We start from the raw sequence: 20,617 nt of genomic DNA on the forward strand, positions 1-20,617 counted from the left end.
AAAAGAGACAAAGCTTGGACCAAATTGAAGACAAAAGACCTGAAAAATGGAAAATATATACTTGTTATAGAAATGAATATGTACAAGCGTGCAGCGAGGAAAAGAGAAAATATGAAAAAGATGTCATAGAAAAATGTAAAGATCAATCAAAACTATTCTACAGATTTGTAAACAACAAACTGAAAAGCAAACAAGATTTGGAGAAATTAAGACAAGGAGTTGAATACACAGAGGAAATAGAAATGGCGGAAATTATGAACAAGCATTTTAAATTGGTGTTTACAAGGGAGAACATACAACCGGAAGAGATTGAATGGAAAGAGAAAGTCCCCCGTATGAAAGAAATAGAAGTAACAAAGAATGAAATAATGAAACACTTGAGTAATCTTGATGTCAGAAAATCGCATGGACCAGATGAAATAGCAAACTGGATTTTGAAAGAATGCAGGAATGAACTGGCAGACAAAATACATAGCATACTAAATAGTTCCTTGACAGAAGAAGTTCCAGAAGATTGGAAAAAAGCAAATATAGTACCTATATATAAAGGAGGAAATAAAGAAGACCCTACCAACTATAGACCAGTCTCTCTAACAAGTACAATAGCAAAAATTTGTGAAAGAATTATCAAAAGTAGATGGGTAAAATATTTAGAAAAAAACAGCGTGCTAAATCCAAGGCAATTTGGATTCAGACAAGAATGATCATGCGTCACCAATTTAATATGTTTCTATTCAAGGCTAATAGATATAATACAAGAAAGAGATGGATGGGCTGATTGTGCATTTCTAGACCTAGAAAAAGCTTTTGACAAAGTACCACATACGAAGTTGCTTAAGAAATTAGAAACTGAAGGAGGAATACAGGGCAAACTGCTTAAATGGATGGAAGACTTTTTGCAAGAAAAATGAGAGTAGTGATAAGAGACAAACACTCAAAATGGGATGACGTAATAAGCGGTGTTCCACAAGGAACAGTTCTGGCCCCAATAATGTTTGCTATATATATTAATGATATGGATGAAGAAATTGAAAGTTATATGAGGTTCTTTGCAGATGATGCAAAACTATTAAAAAAAGTGAACAAGGAAGAAGATTGTGAGTCACTACAGAGTGATCTAAATAAAGTATTGGAATGGAGTAGGAAGTGGGAGATGGAGTTCAACACTAAAAAGTGTAGTATAATGGAATTTGGAAAAAGCAAAAACAGAATAACAGGATTATATAAATTGGGAGAAGTATCAAAAAGTTGAAAACGAGAAGGACCTGGGAGTCACTGTTATGAATAATATGTCACCCGAGAAACAAATAAGATTTTTGGTGAAACATATAATTTAATTAGAACAATCAAAGTGGCATTTACATACCTGGATGAAGAAATGGTGAAGAAAATACTAATCACTCTGATAAGACCAAGATTGGAATATGCAGCAGTGATGTGGTCACCAAGTACAAAAAAATTGATAAAAAAAAAAAAAAAAACTTGAAAGAATACAAAGAGCAATTACAAAATTGGCACCAACACTCTCAAAACTATCATATGAAGAGATACTAGCAAAACTTGATCTACAGACACTAGAGCAAAGAAGAGAGAGAGGAGATTTGATAGCTATTTACAGAATCATGAAAGGCATAGAAATTATTGATAGAGAGGATCTAATAAAATGGGATAATAGAAATACAAGAGGACACGGAAAGAAAATAAAGAAAGACAGCTATAGAAGAGATCTGAAAAAGAACAGCTTTCCTCACAGAGTAATAGACAGTTGGAACAAGTTAGATGAGAAAGTAGTGTGTGCAAAAACAATGCATGAATTTAAAAATAGTTTAGATAAAATGAGATATGAAGACGGGACACCACGAGCATAGCTCCCCTTCCCGTAAAATACAACTAGGTAAATACATACACACACGCACATACGCAGGAAAGAAAAAAGAGAATATGAAGGGGATATCATAGACAAATGTAAAGATCAACCAAAACCCTTTTACAGATATATAAACGACAAACTGAAGGATAAGCCTGACAGTAATATTGTGTAAAGGATATAAAGAGTACATAGACAACACAGAGATGTCAGAAGTTATGATTAGACATTTCAGGGCTGTTTTTACAACTTAGAGCTCACAACCCCGGGAGGACGAAAAACTAGAAAGTTCACCCATGATGAAGGAAATAAAAATAACACAGAGGGAAATAAGAGACCAAATAAAAAGCCTAGATGTCAGAAAGTATCATGGACCAGATGAAATTGCAATTTGGATATTGAAACAGTGTATAGATGAACTGACAGATAAACTACACTAGATAATAGACTTCTCATTAAAAGAGGGAAAGGTACCGCAAGATTGGAAAGATGCAAACATAGTACCAATACGCAAAGGAGGAAACAGGGAAGATCCTACAAACTTTAGACCGGTGTCCCTCACAAGCACAGTAGCAAAAATATGTGATAAGATTATCAGGAACAGATGGACCAGACATTTGGAAGTAAATAAAATAATAAACCCCAGACAATTTGGTTTTAGAAGTGGAAGATCGAGCACCACAAATCTAATCTGCTTTTACTCGAGACTAATTGAGATAATACAAAAAAGAGATGGATGGGCAGACTGCACCTTCCTGGATTTGCAGAAACCTTTGACAAGGTACCACATAAAAAATTAATAAGCAAAATTGAAAAAATAGGAATTCAAGGTAAACTATTGGAATGGGTGAAGGACTTCTTAACTGGGAGGAAAATGAGATTGGTACTTAGAGACAAAAGTTTGAAATGGGAAGATGTAGAAAGTGGCATCCCACAAGACTCTGTTTTGGCTCCTTTAATGTTTGCCATATACATAAATGATATGGACGAAGGAGTAAATTGTTACATAAATTTTTTTGCTGACGATGCCAAATTGCTAGAGTGAAAACAGAAGAAGATTGCAGATTGCTGCAAGATGACCTGGGTAAAGTATGGGAATGGAGCCAGAAATACGAGATGAACTTCAACATCAAGAAATGTAGCATAATGGAATTTGGAAGAGGCAAAAATAGAGTTTCGGGAAAATATACAATTGGAAACAAAGAGATGAAAAAAAGTAAACTCAGAGAGGGACCTAGGAGTAATCATCTCAAGTGACTTGACACCTGACAAACATGTAAATAAATTATTCGGAGAGACTTACAACTTATTAAGATCAATGAAAGTGGCCTTCGACTACATGGATGAAGAGATGGTAAAGAAAATAATTACTACCTTGATAAGACCGAAATTAGAATATGCTATATCAATGTGGGCACCAAGCACAAAGAAAAACAAAGAAATTAGAAAGAATCCAAAGAGCAGCGACAAAGGTAGCACCCACACTATCAAATTTGACATATGAACAAAGATTGGATAAATTACAGCTGTCAACATTGGAGCAGAGAAGGGAAAGAGGGGACTTGTTGACCATCTTCAGAATTATGAAAGGGATGGAAGTTCTCGATAGAGATGACCTATTGAAATGGGACAAGAGAGAAACAAGAGGACACGATAAGAAGCTAAAGAAGGACAGTTACAGAAGAGACCTGTAAAAGAACAGTTTCCCGCACAGAGTGATCGATGTCTGGAACAAACTAAACAATGAAACAGTGAATGCCAGAACTGTACACGAGTTCAAGAGTAAACTGGATGTGGAGAGATACGAAAATGGGTCACAACAGGCATAGCTCCCGTCCCGTAAGATACAACTAGGTAGGTAAATACACATGAATAATACAAAAGAGTAAAATGCCCAATTTCCAGCCCAAAGCATCTGCCCCATGCAATATCTGTGCACGTTACTGTTTATGAGAGTAGTAGAGCCTGTGTTAGAATTAGAAATGGAGAGAGTGATTTGAGGTAAAAGTGTGACTTTGCCAGGGATGTGTTGTCACCTTGGCTGTTCAATTTATACAGGTATGGGGTGGTGTGAGAGGTAAACACAAGGGTGGGCCAGGGATGGGAGATGGTTAAAGAAAATGGAGAAAAAATGGGGGATAGGCCAGTTGTAGTTTGCTGATGACACTTTTCATGTGGCAGGGTCAGAGGATGGATTAAGGAAGTTAGTGACAAGTTGTATAGACACGGTAAAGGAAACATGGACTGGAGGTGAAGCTTTATTCCTGACGTTTCGTCTAACGACTTTCTCAAAGGAATGAGCATACTAGAAACATACAGAGATTATAAACCCGCCTTATGGCTCAAGGGGGTGTACGAGCGTATAGCGCTGCGTCCTGATTGGCCCGCTGAGACAGCCAATCACGAAGCGCTATCTTCGCTGAAGATTTGGCCCAGGTGAAGCTCCCAGCCTTATTGTTGATATTCGGACGAGTGGTGATGTACGCAGCTTCTATAGATTTTCTGATCTTCTTATCCATACCTTCGTGTAGAATCTCGGCTCGGTTCCATTGTGGGAGGTGCCCAGACTCGTCAACATGCACCACCATTGCGTTGGTGAGTCTATGGTGACGGAGGTCGGCCTTATGCTCCCTGATTCTAGTGTTAAGGCCCCTCTTAGTCTCTCCGTAGTATGCTTTATCGCATGATGTGCATGGGATCTTATATACGACGCTGTCTTCTCTCCCCCTCATCTTAGTCCCGCTTTTTAACATGTCACCAATCTTCGTTCCCGATGTTACGGCTGCTTTAACTTCCGTGCCCCTGAGCATTCTAATAATGTCTCCTACCTTCTCAGAGTTAGGAAGCGCCATGTATGATGTTTTTGTGGTGGCGTTGCCTTCTCTTAACCTGCTTGTGTGGATTATTTCTTCCGCTCTTCGTCTTAAGCTCAGGATTAAGCCCTTGGGGTAGCCAAGCTTCAAGAAGGCCGCGATGATGTATTCGATTTCCTCCTCCAGGAACTCCTCGCTGCATATCCTGTAGGCACGCAGGAAGAAGCCCATGACTACCCCCTTTTTCGTCCTCTCATTGTGTGCCGACAGGTAGTGTATGAAGTCGTCACGGTTCGTAGGCTTTCTGTAAACCCTGAACAGGAGGCCCTCAGTTGTCTTTATTAATAGGGTATCCAGAAACGGAAGCTTTCCCTCTTCTTCCTCTTCAATAGTGAATTGGATCTGCGGATTCACTCTATTTAATTGACTCCTGACGTCATCCAGGTCTGTCCTGTTCGGAGCGATTATAAGAACATCGTCCACGTACCTGAGCCATATTGCCCTCCTTCCTATGATATGAGAGTAGTGGTCCTTCTCTTGGACCTCCATGAAGAGGCAAGCAGCCACGGCACTCAGAGGTGACCCCATTGCAAGGCCACTGTGTTGAAGAAACTCCTCTCCCTCGAAGGTGAATGAACCAAAGTTTACGCACATGGATACCAGCTTCATGAAGTCTTCCCTGGGCAGCGGCAACTCCTCCTCGTCCATGTTGATGACCACTCTCCACACTGCCTCCAGAGCGTCATCTGTGGGAACTTGTGTGAATAAGGATTTCACATCATAGCTGGCCATTTTCTTGTACCTCATGCTTGTCCCCTTTAATCTGCGTAGTAGGTCCTCTGAATTTCTTAAATGAGATCCACTTATGGATCCCATGGCTTTAGATAGGGGCTTGGCCAAAACCTTCGCTAGTCGGTGGGGGGCACTGCCAATCCCTGATGTGATAGGTCTCATGGGGACCCCTGGTTTGTGGGTCTTGGGAAGACCCCTCATTGTTGGCGGGCGAGGGTCCTCCTCGATTAGGTGTTTTAGTCTGCGTCCCATCTCCGAGCCTCCCAAAATCTTTCTCACCTTACCGTTAAAAACCATAGCCTCCTCCTTGGCGTGACCTGGACGTTTCTTCGTGTACGTGTCTTCATCTTCCAACAATTGCTCCATCTTCCTCACGTAATCTGCTTTGTCCATGATCACGACGCCGCCCCCTTTGTCTGCTTGTGAGATGAAAATGCTGTTGTCCTTACCGAGTTCCTTCAGCGCTGAGATGTATCTGCGCGGAAGGGATCTCGGAGTACTGGCAGAGAGGGCTATGCAGCATGCCGTGACCCCTTGCTTGAATCCCTTCTCGGCCTCGGTGTCCGACCAAATACTGTTTTTTAAGGTGTAGTCCGTAAAGCTCTTGTTACCAATCCCTGTGTCAAACTTGAGACCCAGGGATAAAGCCTCGGTTTCCGTGTCCGTCAAGGGTCTAGTTGACATGTTGATCAAATCCGGTCTCCCCACCTTCCTCCATTCGCTGCTCGCACACAATACCTGTAATTTTCGCTGGAGCCTCATCTTCTGTGCTGTATTCTCCTCCTTCAGTCTTGTCTTGTCTTCGCAGAGGCAAGTTAGTGACAGTTTGGGAAAGTGTGCAAAAGAAGGAAGTTGAAGATAAATGCGGGCTAAATTAAGGTGATGAGATGTACAAGGGGAGAATGTGGCAGCAAATTGGAAATGAGTATTAAGGGAGAGACTGGAGGAAGTGGATAGTTCTAGATACTTGGGTGCGAATGTGGTAGGAAAGGGAGTGGAGGTGGAGGTAGAATATAGATTGAGAGAAGCAAGTAAATGCCTTGGGGGATTAAAAAGTGTAATGAGAAATAGACATTTGGGAATGGATGCTGACAGCACTGTATGGGGCAGAAACATGGAACATAAGAGAGGAATGTATTTACCTATTTACCTAGTTGTATTATACGGGAAGAGACCTATGCTCATAGTGACCCATAGCTTTCAGCATCTAGTTTGTTCTTATATTCTTGTATAATTTTTGTACACACTGTTGTCTCATCTAATTTATTCCAGATATCTACCACTCTTTGTGGGAAACTATTCTTTTTCATATCTCTTCTATAACTATTCTTTTTGAGTTTCTTTTCATGTCCTCTTGTTTTTCTTTTATCCCACTTTAATAAATCTTCTCTGTCAAGGACTTTCATCCATTTCATAATTATGTAAATGGCCAGTAGATCTCCTCTTTCTATTCTTTGTTCCAGGGTTGGTAGTTCCAGTTTGGACAATCTTTGTTCATATGTCAATTTAGAGAATGTTGGTGCCATCTTTGTCATTACTCTTTGGATTCTTTCTAATTTCTTTATATTATTTTTTGTACTGGGTGTCCATAGTGTCGCAGCATACTCCAATCTTGGTCTTATCAGTGTGACTTATATTTTCTTTACCTTTTCCTCATCCAAGTAGTCAACGGCCAATTTCATTGATCTTAGTAAATTAAAGGTTTCTCTGACTATTTTGTTGATATGTTTGTCTGGTGCCATATCTTACCTGATAATTACTTGTAGGTCCCTTTCTGAGCTAACTTTTTTTTACTTCCTTTGTACCAATTTTATATTGCCTTGATATTCTATTTTTACTTTTTCCAAACTCAATTATTCTTCCCACTTTTGACTCCATTCCCAGACTTTATCCAGGTCTTTCTGTAGTGATTCAATCTTCCTCTATACTTACTTTCTTTAGTAGTTTTGTATCATTTGCAAAGAAGTTCATATAATATTCCACACCTTCATCCATGTCATTTATATATATGGCAAACATTCGGAGCCAATAAAGAACCTTGTGGGACTCCACTTAACATTTCTTTCCAGGTCAAGTTTTTGGAAAGTTGATGGTGGAGATGTGTCTAGAAAGAGAGTTGATGATAGCAAATACAGTATTATGAAAGAAAGTCAAGCATAAGTACACATGGGAAAGGGTAGTGGATAGAAGAGTGGTAGATAGTGTTAATGGACTATGTAGTGGTAGATAGGAGCATAATAGGAAGAGTTGAGGATTTACATGTGCTAAGGGGAGAGAGTGGGGGAATATCAGATCATTTTTTGGTGGAAGGTAAGTTGAGGGTGGAGGATAGATGGAGGAAGAGGAAAAGGACAGAAGGTAGGGAGGTGCTTAGAGTGAACTCTTTAAATGAAAAGGAAAAGGAGGAGTACAAGAAGCTGAAAGAGGAGTGGGAGGGAGTGAAGGATAGAGTAGAACTAGGAGTGGAGGAGGAATGGGAATGGTTCAAGGAGGAAGTCACAAAGTGTTCAAAGATGATGTGTGGAACAAGAAGGATGGGAGGAAATAGAAGGAAGGGTAGTGAATGGTGGGATGAGGAAACAAAGAAGGTTGTAGAAGAGAAGAAGCAAGCTTTCACAGATTGGTTACAAAATAGGATGAGGGAGTCATACGAGAGGTACAAAGAAAAGAAAAGAGAAGTAAAGCACAAGGTAAAGGAGGCAAAGAGGAGAGCAGATGTGAAATGGGGTAAGAGTATGACAGAAAATTTTGAAAGTAATAAAAAGATGTTTTGGAAAGAAATTAAGAGAGGAAGAGGAGGCGAATCAAGTAGAGAAGAAAAGGTAAAAGGCGTAGATAGATGATAATGGAAGAGAAGGCAGTAAGGGGAAGATGGGCAGTGTATTTTAGGGAGTTGCTAAATATGAAGGAGGATAGGGAGGGAAAGATAGTTGCAGTGGGAAGTGCTAAGAAAATGAATGATGAGTGAGGAAAATGGAGGAGAAATAAGGAAGGATGAAGTGAAGGCAGTTGTTAAGATGATGAGAGCAGGTAAGGCACCTGGTCTGGATGGATGCCATGCAGAATGTCTAAAAAAAGGAGGTACAGTGATGGTGGACTGGCTGGTGAAGTTATTTAATGTTTGCTGGAGAGAGGTTAGAGTGCCAGACGACTGGAGGTGCCTGTATAGTTCCACTTTACAAAGGAAAAGGGGACAAGTGTGAGTGTAGTAGTTTCAGAGGGATTAGCTTAAGTGTAGTTGGGAAGGCTTATGGGAGGATCTTGATTGAGAGGATTAGGAGAGGAACAGATTGAGTGATTGGCGAGGAGCAGTGTGGATTTAGGACAGGTAGAGGTTGCATAGATCAGATTTTTGTGGTAAGACAGATATGTGAGAATGCTATAGGAAAAGGTAAGGATGTTTTTTGGGTTTTTATATATCTGGAAAAGACTTATGACAGGGTAGACAGGAAGACACTGTAGGAGATCTTGCAGATATATGGGATAGGAGGAAAGCTGTTAAGAGCTGTCAAGAGTTTTTACGAGAGTAGTAGAGCATGTGTCAGGATTAGAAATGGAGAGAGTGAGTGGTTTGAGGTAAACGTGGGACTTCGTCAGGGATGTGTTATGTTGTCCTGGCTGTTCAACTTATACATGGATGGGGTGGTGCAAGAGGTAAATGCAAGGGTGGCAGGTCAGGGATTGGAGATGTTTAAAGAAAATTGAGAAAAGTGGGAGGTAAGCCAGTTGTTGTTTGTGGACGACACTGAGCTTGTAGCAGGATCAGAGGAGGGATTGAGGAAGTTGTTGACAGAGTTTGGGAGAGTGTGTGAAAGAAGAAAGTTGAAGATAAATGTGGGTAAAAGTAAGGTAATGAGATGTACAAAGGGTGAAAGTGGCAGCAGACTGGAAGTGAGCATTGAGGGAGAGTGACTGGAGGAAGTGGATAGTTTTAGATACTTGGGTGCGAATGTAGCAGGAAAGGGTGGAGTGGAGGTGGAGGTAGAATGTAAATTGAGAGAAGTGAGTAAATGCCTTGGTGGATGAAAAAGTGTAATGAGGAATAGACATTTGGGAATGGAGGCTAAGAGGAGATTGTGTGAAGGAGTGATTGTGCCAACAGCTTTGTATGGGGCAGAAACATGGAATATAAGAGAGGAAAAGAGAAGGAGTTTGAATGTGTTTGAGATGAGGTGTCTGAGAAGTATGATGGGGGTTACTAGGCTAGATAGAGTGAGAAATGAGGAGGTGAGGAGGAGAACAGGTGTGATAAAGGAGTTGGGAGATAGGGTGGATTAAAGAGTATTGGGATGGTTTGGACACATGGAAAGAATGAGTGAAGAAAGATAAAAGAGGTATGGAAGGCAGATGTGTAGGGAGTGAACATGAGGGGGCGACCTAGGATGAGATGGATGGATGGGGTGAAAGGGGCTTTGGGGAAGAGGGGAATGTCTGTTGAGGAAGGACGAGAGAGGACAGAAGATAGGGGTGAATGGAAAATGGTTGTATATGGATGATGATGTGATGCATGAGGTGGAGTGTGTGGGGGGATGGGGGGTGAGGTAGTATGTGTGAGAACAATATTTGCATTTTTCCAATATTGTGGTACTTTTCCTTTGAGTAATCAGTTATTATATATATTTTGTCCTTTAGTTCATTTATACATTCTTTTAATATCCAATATGCAATTCAATCCGGACTGTATGATTTGAGATGAAATGCTTGAGAAGTATGGTAGGGGTTACTAGGCTACATAAAGTGAGAAACAAGGTGAGGAGGAGAACAGGGGTAGAAAGGGAGTTGGGAGATAGGGTTGATGAAAGAGTATTGGGATGATTTGGATACATGGAAAGAATGAGTTGAAGAAAGATTAGTAAAAGAGGTGTGGAAGGCAGAGGTGGAAGGGGTGAACTTGAGGTGATGACTGAGGATGAGATGGATGGATGGGATGAAAGGGGTGTTGAGCAAGAGGGGAATTTCTGTTTAGCAAAGAAGGGAAAAGACAAGGTAATAGGGATGAGTGGAGAATGGTTGGGTATAGATAATACTGTTATGCAAGGAAGGGAGGGGTGAGGTGGTGTAGGGTGTGCTTATATGTGAATGATATTTTGATGAAGCCGGAAGTGATTTCTCCCCATCTTCTACTTTCGAGCATGAGGGGATGGAGTGGGTTACCGATAAAGTGAAATGGTCTTGCTGTGGATGTACTGTTTCTTGCTACATTGTTTCTGACCCAGGGCAGTGGGCAGGATACAGGGATGACCCGTCATCCATGAGGAGCTAAAATGAGAGGGGGGAAAGGGTGGTGGATGGGAATGGAATAGATGGGATTAAGTATGTGCCTTTGACTTGGCTAGCTCCCTTAGAAGGGAAAAAAGCTCTTGGTGTATATATATATATATATATATATATATATATATATATATATATATATATATATGTATATATATGTATATATGTGTATATATATGTATATATATATATATATATATATATATATATATATATATATATATAGATAGCTATTACCAACTATGTTGATTATCCCCTTTTCTTGTTGTTTATTCTAGATGATGAGAGGCAGTTTTATTCTGCTAATGGAAATCACACACTTGTCTCCAAATTAAAGTGAATATTATTTGTTGCAGGTATATGGCTACAATCCCCTGCTGAATACACAGTACAGAGTTGATTCAGTTCTCTTCAAAACTAGATTGCCACATGACAAGCAAAAGTGTTTTAAGTTTATATAGTATGTAGGATTGGAATTTTAAGTTTGAAATTGCTGTGAATATGTAGGTTGTGGTGTCTGCACATAATTATGAGGTCTAGGAAAAAATATTACATAGAATTGTTTAAGAACTGGTGATGACTGATTATGTAGATTGTTCAGTGAAAGTTTTTATATAAATATTTTTCCTGCAGTTTTACTCAACAAAAGTTAAAATGTAACTGATGTATGAAGCAGTTTATGGTTGTTAGCTATTTTATTCTATGAAGGTGGTTTCCTTTGCCATAGCTCTTGAATGTTGATAATATTCTTGTTTGGCAAATGTGTCATGGTGAAGAAAGTGGCATTTTATGACTAATTTAGGTGAAGAAATTAATATTTTTGTTGTTGTGAAACAATATTGTACATAGACTATGCATTTGGGATAGTGTTAATTTTTGAAAGAGCAGTTGCAAGATAATGGTTCAAAAACCATTTTGTGTGTGTGTCTGTACATATTTGTGTTTGTATCTGTTTTACAGTAGACTTGCTAAGAAATCTATACGAAGAGCATGGAATATGTTACCTTAATGATTGGTAGGATGGTGATAGAATTAATGCATTTTTTATTTCTTATATTAGGAGATGCATTGGAGCTGTAGTGAGTGAAAGATGCAGTAAATATAAATGTAAATTGAACACATGAAGGTAATAGATTTGTTAGGTGTCTTCACAGATGTTAGTGGATGAGAGGTTATTTGTTTTAATGAACAAGATGTGATCTGAAAATTTGAATATATTTTTCAGATGAGAATGTTCTTGAGAAAACACTGTTTCACAAATAATGTAGATCTTCCTGGTTATGTTAGTTACTTGTACTCAGGTTGAAGGTATTGTAAGTAGTTAGTGGAAAGCACTTCAGACTTGAGAAATGACTCGTATTACAGCTTCTGCTATCTAGTATGGATGGTGAAGATAATGGTAGCAATGTTTTTATATGTGGATAGGTGGTAAAGGGAACATGGGCTGAGGGAAATACTATTATTCCTAACTAGTTTCGCCTGAGTGGCTTCTTCAGAGGAATAATGCTCGAAGTCAAGCTGGCCAATTTATACATAACAAGAAAGGGACACAGCAACTTGTCTTGCCATAACACCAATCAACGTCACCTGCTGGTGGGATGAGTTGTCCGCCTCTTGGTTGCTGCTGTCGATGGATGAATTAACCGGCAACTGAGAGGCAGTTCACCGACAGCAGCGACCAAGAGGTGGACAACTCATCCCACCGGCAGGCAATATTGATTGGTGTTACGGCTAGACAAATTGCCATGTCCCTTTCTTGTTATGTATAGATTGGCCAGCTTGACTTTGAGCATTATTCCTCTGAGGAAGCCACTCAGGCAAAACTAGTTAAGAATAAAAGTATTTCCCTCAGCCCGTGTTCCCTTTACCACCTATCACATTCATCACAATGTTCACACAAATGTTTTTATATTTATTTCAGGTGTTCATTTAGTATTTTCTCCTTTTTTCATTTACAGTATTTTAGTTGCACATAGATATATATGTTTGAGCTTGGTATACATGTGTACATGCATCTAAACTGGTGGCCTGAACACTAGAAGGCATGGTCATGTGTGTGAAGAATCTAGAAGATGAGAGTAACAAGATTCTTTGATGGAAGTGATATATTTATTCAGATTATTTAACAAAGATAGAAAAGTATGATGAAATTCTTTGAAGCGGAAAGAAAGTACAGTACCGGACAAAAGTGATGGCTGGGTGGGGCGGGAGGGCAAGAATTTTTTTTGTTTTTAGCCATACCCATTGGAGATAGTATTGAATTCTGATGGCTGGGCTGTGTGTAGTGTAGGATAGTCTGAGTCACATGGCAGCACAAAATGGCAGTGTGCATCTAGCTGTTGTGGGAAGAGGATTGCTATGGTGAGTGCTCGTTGAATTTTCTCTCTGACGCGTTGTTTTTTTTACCACTCCAGGCATCCCTACGACCCTAATATGATCTCTAGGAGGGAATATTTACGTGAAGCAGTTACTCAGATAATTGCTTTAGAGGAATCTGACCTGCAAACCAAGCAAATAGTGCAGCAAATTGGTGCCAGTGATGGGTTTCTTCACAGGGCGGCACCTCTTGTAATTTAGGTCCTTGATGCGGCGGCGTACTGTCCTCACAGACACACCCACCAAACAGATCTGTGATGCCCTGCCTGATTTTCCTGGCTGTGGTTCTTAGAGTAGACTTCATAGAACATTTCAAAGTATTGTGGGCCTGACCCAAAGTCTTCTTAGGCCTACCAGACCTTGGTTTTAAGATAGCAGGTTGTTCCCTCCCTCCTCATAAAATCTGGCAACCCACCAGTGCACTGTTCTCTCACTGACACCAATTTGCTGCACTGTTTGCTTGGTTTGCAGTTCAGATTCCTTTAAAGCAATTATCTGGGCAACTGCCTCACATGAATATTCCCTCATACAGGTCACATTAGGGTTGTAGGAATGCCTGGAGTGGTAAAAATGCGACACGGAGAGAAAATTCTACGAGCACTCACCGCAGCAATCCTCTTCCCACAACGGCTAGATGCACACTAACTGCCATTTTGTGCTGCCACGTGACTCAGACTATCACACTACACACAGCCCAGCCATCACTTTGGTATGGTTATAAAATGGGCAAAATTCTTGTCCTCCTGCCTCATCCGGCCATCACTTTTGTCCGGTACTGTGTGTATGTTTGTGTCCTCATGTTTGTCTGTCTGGAGAAGGAGAAGGAGGAAGAGAGAATGGGTGGGAACATTAAAATTAATAGAGGGAATGAAGAACAATTTGTGGAAGTAATAATCATATGTATTTTTGTTTGTGTTGTGTGTGTGTAAGAGGGGACAGAGTCAAAGCACAAACTCACATCATACATAATTGTATTGTAAATTTGGTAGTGTACCCCTGCAGCACACTGCATTAATGTTTTGTTTTAATTTTTATTTGCTTTTCTTGTTGTGGTTTGATTAGTCAACTATAGACACAATAGTATTGCTAGCATTGATTCCAGAGCTCTAGAAGTGAAAAGCCCTTTGGTGATCTTGAGTATGATTTTCTTCATTTTACATATTCTTTGGTGGCCTCTGGTTGTTTTATTTGTGCATTATAAAGTAGATTTTGGTTGCAGTTATGTATAGAATCTTGGGAATTACCAAATTTAGGAGAACAAATGAAAGTGTTTTTGATGATCAGATATGGTTCTATGTCCCTTTTAAGGGGGAAAAAACCTTTGGTATATGTATCTATGTAGATATGGTTAGGTTGAGGAAGTATCGATTGCCAAGTGGCATTTTGCATACAACTGTTTCACTCAATCAAAAATTTTATAGTTACCTTGCTTAAAGACAGGTCTTTCCAATAAGTCTGCCTCATTGACCAATATCTAGTTGCTATTTTTCTAATGATATTTCCATCAGTTTCCACTGTTTTTTCACCACTTTATAATGTAAGAAAAGCTGACAGCTGGAGACTGTTCCCCTACTTCTCCTATTTATTTGTGCCATGTAAACTGTCTTGCATTTGGAAAACATAGACCACAGTCCAACAATTCTTCTGAAAGAGATCCATGGGAGTGCTGTGTGGTTCGGGATTTTTGTCAGAGAAATTTGAAGCAACAACCAATTAATCACTACACCACTACAGTAAACCCTTGATAAATGAGGTATCAGATAAATTGAATTATTTCAAGGTCTCAGAAAGTTGTTTGTGTGTCTGATGGATATCCAATTTATGTGTAGCTTTTTGCACATATCCTGGAACCACACCACTCAAAACAGCAACACTTGGTATATCCACATGTGTTTCTGGCAACCCCATGCCAGTTTGAATTGTGCCTCTGCCATATAATGGACAACTGTTCAACTACTACTATTACTGCTGTTGTGAAGTACAAAAGCACTATACTGCATTGTGATGAATAACACAATGCAACATCACAATGATTCAATATTTTAGTAGTTCTGGATGTGGAGCAAACTGAATTTTAACTAAGGAAATTTAGATCATTGTATAAATCAGATTGGCTTTCACCCCCAGTAGGTCTGATATATAGAGGGTTTACTGTGTTTACACAATACTCGTCCTTTTTCTTATAATGCTATGGTGGTCTGTCATTTGTACTTTTGAATGACTGAACACATCATGATATGTTTGCAACTGCTTTAAGGCCACAAATCTGCATAGGTCATTCTTTCCCTTGTGATTCATTCTCTCTTTCTCATATTGATGATGATTGTCATATTTATAGTTACAGCTTGCTTCATTTCTGTGATGTCCTGAAGAATGTAAACTAGGTGTTGGGTTAGTGGGTTTTATGATGCAGTCTGAGAGGGTAAAGCTATGTTTACTGCTGTTGTGTTGTCATGTTGAACATATGCATTCATAGAATTTCAGTATTTTGTTTACCCTGTACGTGGATGTAGCTCTAATTGTGTGTGTCTGTGTCTCTCTCAAAGGTTCTTCTTCTCCTCCTCCTCCTCCTCCTTCTTCTTCTTCTTCTTCTTCTTCTTCTTCATGGGCAAGTCAAACCACACAACCACATTGAAAAATAATAAAGCTTTTTTCAACTTCCATTCCTATCTCAGTATTATGAATGGGGATAAGGGGTAGACCTGTCTCATGGCCACACTTTTTGGGTCAAAAGCCATGCAAAGAGGCACAAGTGAAGTCTTCGACAGCAGGGGGGCCCTGCAATTTCATCATATAGGGATGCTTCCCCCATCCATCCATGTGTGCAGCAGGTATTAACATTATTCATGCATCATCCCTCCATATATTTAATTTCCCTTCATTTGCTCCTATCTTTTGCATTCTTTGTGCTGTGCAATAGATGTACTACAGGAATTCAAGAGTCCTTTCATCCCATCTATCCATTTCCTTCATGGTCATCCAATTGACCTCACTCTACACCCATTTCTCTTTGCGTACTCTCTTTTCTTATTCATTCTTTCCATATGCCAAAACCACATCAACACATGCTGATTTGCCCTATCCAGCAACTTCTTCCCCACACCTTACTTCCACATATCTTGCTCTGTCCTTTCTTGAAGCATCTGTCATATTTCTCAAACATACCATATGAAGAATATTTCAAGGCTGTTATATATGTCACCATAGGTACAATCTTCCCACTACATAAATACAACCTTCCTTTTGCATTCATTCCCAAATTTGTATTTGCTATTGGAGTAGTGATAAAACAAAATTGACCTGGCTGCTGATTCAGATCATCCCAGATGGGACCACCACACAGAAAACACTGAACACATCCTACACTGCCCTGCACTCTTGCTATCCAGATAGCAACACATCACATCCTTGAGTGTGTGTTCAGCCAGAGGCCATATTCAGTTACCTGGGTGCCATTTGTATTTACCTAGTTGTATTTTGTGGGAAGGGGAGCTATGCTCGTGGTGTCCCGCCCTTGTATCTCGCAGTGTCTAGTTTGCTCTTAAACTCATAAATGGTTTTTGCGCACACTATTTCATTGTCCAGTTTGTTCCAAGTGTCCACCACTTTATGTGGAAAGCTATTTTTCTTCAGATCTCTTTTGTAGCTATGTTTTTTTTATTTTCTTTCCATGTTCTCTTGTGCTTCTCTTGTCCCAGTTTAACAAGTCCTCTCTATCGAGTATTTCTGTGCCCTTCGTGATTCTGTAGATGGTCAGTAGATCACCACTCTCTCTTCTTTGCTCCAGAGTCGGTAACTCCAGTTTAGCCAATCTCTCCCCATATGACAAGTTTGCAAGTGCAGGTGCCATTTTTATGGCTGCTCTCTGGATTCTTTCTATTTTCTTTATATTCTTTTTGGTACTGGGTGACCACAATGTCGCCGCATATTCTAGTCTAGGCCTTATCAGTGTGACTAATATTTTTTTTAATAATTTCTTAATCCAAATATGTAAATGGCACTTTTATTGATCTTAGCAAGTTATAGGGTTCTCCAACAATTTTGTTGATCTGTTTATCATAGGATCATTTGAGATGATTACACCCAAACCTTTTTTGGATCTCTCCTTTTTTACCTCCTTGGTTCCAATTTTACATTGTCCTGATATTCTATTTTTGCTTTTTCCAAACTCCATTATGCTACACTTGTTAATCTTGAGGAGGAATGGGAATGGTTCAAGGAGGAAGTCACAAAGTGTTCAAAGATGATGTGTGGAACAAGAAGGATGGGAGGAAATAGAAGGAAGGGTAGTGAATGGTGGGATGAGGAAACAAAGAAGGTTGTAGAAGAGAAGAAGCGAGCTTTCACAGATTGGTTACAAAATAGGACGAGGGAGTCATACGAGAGGTACAAAGAAAAGAAAAGAGAAGTAAAGCACAAGGAGGAGAGCAGATGTGAAATGGGGTAAGAGTATGACAGAAAATTTTGAAAGTAATAAAAAGATGTTTTGGAAAGAAATTAAGAGAGGAAGAGGAGGCGAATCAAGTAGAGAAGAAAAGGTAAAAGGCGTAGATAGATGATAATGGAAGAGAAGGCAGTAAGGGGAAGATGGGCAGTGTATTTTAGGGAGTTGCTAAATATGAAGGAGGATAGGATCATTTGAGATGATTACACCCAAACCTTTTTTGGATCTCTCCTTTTTTACCTCCTTGGTTCCAATTTTACATTGTCCTGATATTCTATTTTTGCTTTTTCCAAACTCCATTATGCTACATTTGTTAATATTGAAGTCCACTTCCTATTTCTGACTCCAGTTCCATACCTCATTCAGGTCTTCCTGTAGTGATTCACAATCCTGTTCAGTTTTTACTTTCCTTAACAGTTTGGGGTTGTCTGTAAAGAAACTCGTGTAACATTTCACATCCTCATCCATGTCATTCACATAAATAGCAAACATTATTGGAGCCAATACAGATCCTTGCGGTACTCCACTGATCATCTCTTTCCAACCTGAATATTTTCCTCTGAGCACTACTCTCATCTTTCTACCAATCAGGAAGTCCATCCATTTTAGTAGGTCCCCTTGTATCCCTCCTATATGTTCCAGTTTTTTTAATAATTTTTTGTATGGTGCTTTGTCAAAAGCTTTTTGTAAGTTCAGGAAGGCACAATCAGCCCATCCATTCCTTTCTTGCACTATGTCTATTAATCTTGAGTAGAAACATATTAACCACTTCCATACGGTGACGCCTATGTAGGCGTCATGAGGAGCAAGTGGGTATGCGATGATGCCAATGTCGGCGTCTTGATTATATTTATTGTAGTCGTACCTACGTAACCTCCATTCTCTCTAAACTGGCTTCATCATATTTTCTATGGTTATCAAAATGCACGGGTGAAAGAGAACGAACGATTGAGCACTGACTTTATTTTTTATAATGCGATTATTATGACGCAACATCGCACGTCGGGCAGCTAATGCTGCCAGACATGCGATGTGCCCCGGAGTGAAGAGGTTAAGTTTGTGGTACATGATCTTCCTTGTCTGAACCCAAACTGTCTTGGGTTTATTGGGGTTTTACCCATCTATTCTTGATGATTTTCTCACAAATTTTGGCTATAGTGCTTGTTAGTGAGACTGGCCTGTAGTTAGTTGTTTCTTGTATCCTCCTTTATATATTGGTACAATTTTAGCATTTTTCCAGTCTTTTGGTGTTTTTCCTTCTATAAGTGACTAACTTTATGTATTTTGTTTGTTAGTTCTTCTTTACATTCTTTTAGAATCCAATTTGCAATTTCATCTGGGCCATGTGATTTCCTGACATCAAGGTTTGATAGATATTCCATTATTTCTTTTTGTGTTACTGCTATCTCGCTCATGGGGGGAGATTGCCTTTCATTTCCTTCATCCCAGTATTGTGCTTTCTCTCTAGTGAAAACAGATTTGAACTGATTATTCATGACGGCCTTTTCTATATCTTCTCTGTATTCTATATTCCCTTGGCGTAGTTTCACCATTTCCTGTTTTTTTAAGTTTACCATTCATATATTGATAGAATAGCTTGGGTTGCTCTTTGCATTTATCTATAATATCCTTTTCATGGTTCCTTTTTTCCCCTCTTCTCACTTTAACATACTCATTTCTATAGTTCATATATAAACTTGCCATTTTCAGCTTGCAATTTTCCAGGTTGTCTTTTGTCCATCTTTTCCAAGCTCTGTCCCTTCTATCTTTTGCCTCACTGCATCTTTTGTTGAACCGGCATTTAATGTACACTCTAGCTTCTGTCTTGGTATGTGCCTATTCACCCCTTCACTGTAGTTATCCATTGAGATATCCCATTTCTCTTCCACTTTTGTCTCTTTCATGTAAAATTTTTCCCAGTTTGCATTCTGGAAGAATTTCTTTAGTTTTGCAAAATCGTTTTGCTGTACATCAATCTTCCTTTCCTATGCTTTTCATTTCTCTCCTTGTATATTTTTTCCTTTAGTTCAGTCTCAATGATTATATGGTCACTCTTTCCAATTGGTGTCTTGTATTGGATTTTATCCACAATTTCAGGTTCTGTTGTAAATATGAAATTAGTTTCGACAGCCCCTCATTATTTCTGTATCTTGTGTTTTCACTGACCCACTGAGTCATTGTATATCCCATGGGCATGTCCAGTAGTACATTACCCTACAAGACTTCTCTCACTGTCATGTTCTCCCAACAAATTTCTTTTCAATTGAAGTCCCCCATAATTACCAGATTATCCCCACCCATTAGTATCTCATTTAATTTGCCTTGTATCTTCTAGTATTTTCGTATGCTTGTTCTCTTTCCAAGCATTTGTTTTTGGGGGCACATAAGTCACCACAAACTTTCTATTTTTCATGTTCTTGTCTTCGATTTTTATCATTTTCAGTTCTACATTACCTTTGCCCTCCACAATTTTTGTCACATTCAAATTTTTCTTGGCCAAGAACATGATTCCTCCTCCCTGTTTCTTGTGTCTGTTTTTAATCCAGTAATTGTATAGTCCATGTCCAACATCGATGGATGGTATTTCATCCCTTAGTTTAGTCTCCACAATTCCTATTATGTCTGGTTTTTCTTCTAGCAGGTAATCATTATGTTCATTCAGTCCTGAAATTAATCCATCGATGTTGGTATAGACCACTTTCAATTTTCTTCTTTCTCCATTTTTTTTTCTGTCTTTGGTTTGCCCATTCTGATGCACCATTTCCTCAGTCTCATGTTGATTACTCTCCAATAGAATTCCTTGCTTTTGGTCTCCGTTCTCTTCGCATTTTTTTCCTTTGCTTCATCTCTTTTTCTAATTCCTCAATACTCATTTCTCTTTTTATCCATATCTTATTGTACTTTTCACTCCTTGTCAAGTTACCTACTTTTTCAAATACGTCTACTACCATTTGTGATCTTAGTTTTATCTTTAGGGGTCGATTTCTGTCCTTAGAATAGTGACCAATCCTATATGTATCATTTACTTTTTCCCCTGCATCTTGGGCTCCATCC

General features: G+C 39.3%; 1 protein-coding gene across 6 annotated transcripts in view; it reads left to right on the forward strand.

The window, feature by feature from the left end:
• Positions 1 to 12,220, forward strand: part of botv (exostosin like glycosyltransferase 3) — a 161,672-nt gene extending 149,452 nt beyond the window's left edge. For all 6 annotated transcript variants that reach the window (XM_076203763.1, XM_076203762.1, XM_076203767.1 and 3 more), the window contains one exon: positions 11,100 to 12,220. In XM_076203763.1, coding sequence (XP_076059878.1) covers positions 11,100 to 11,204 — 105 coding nt within the window. In that variant the 3' untranslated portion in view covers positions 11,205 to 12,220. The remainder of the gene's footprint in view (positions 1 to 11,099) is intronic.
• The last annotated feature ends 8,397 nt before the right edge of the window (positions 12,221 to 20,617 follow it).

This window comes from Oratosquilla oratoria, chromosome 20 (genome assembly GCF_046742065.1).
Source record: "Oratosquilla oratoria isolate Oo_2021 chromosome 20, ASM4674206v1, whole genome shotgun sequence".
In the NCBI taxonomy this organism is placed as follows: Eukaryota; Metazoa; Arthropoda; class Malacostraca; order Stomatopoda; family Squillidae; genus Oratosquilla; species Oratosquilla oratoria.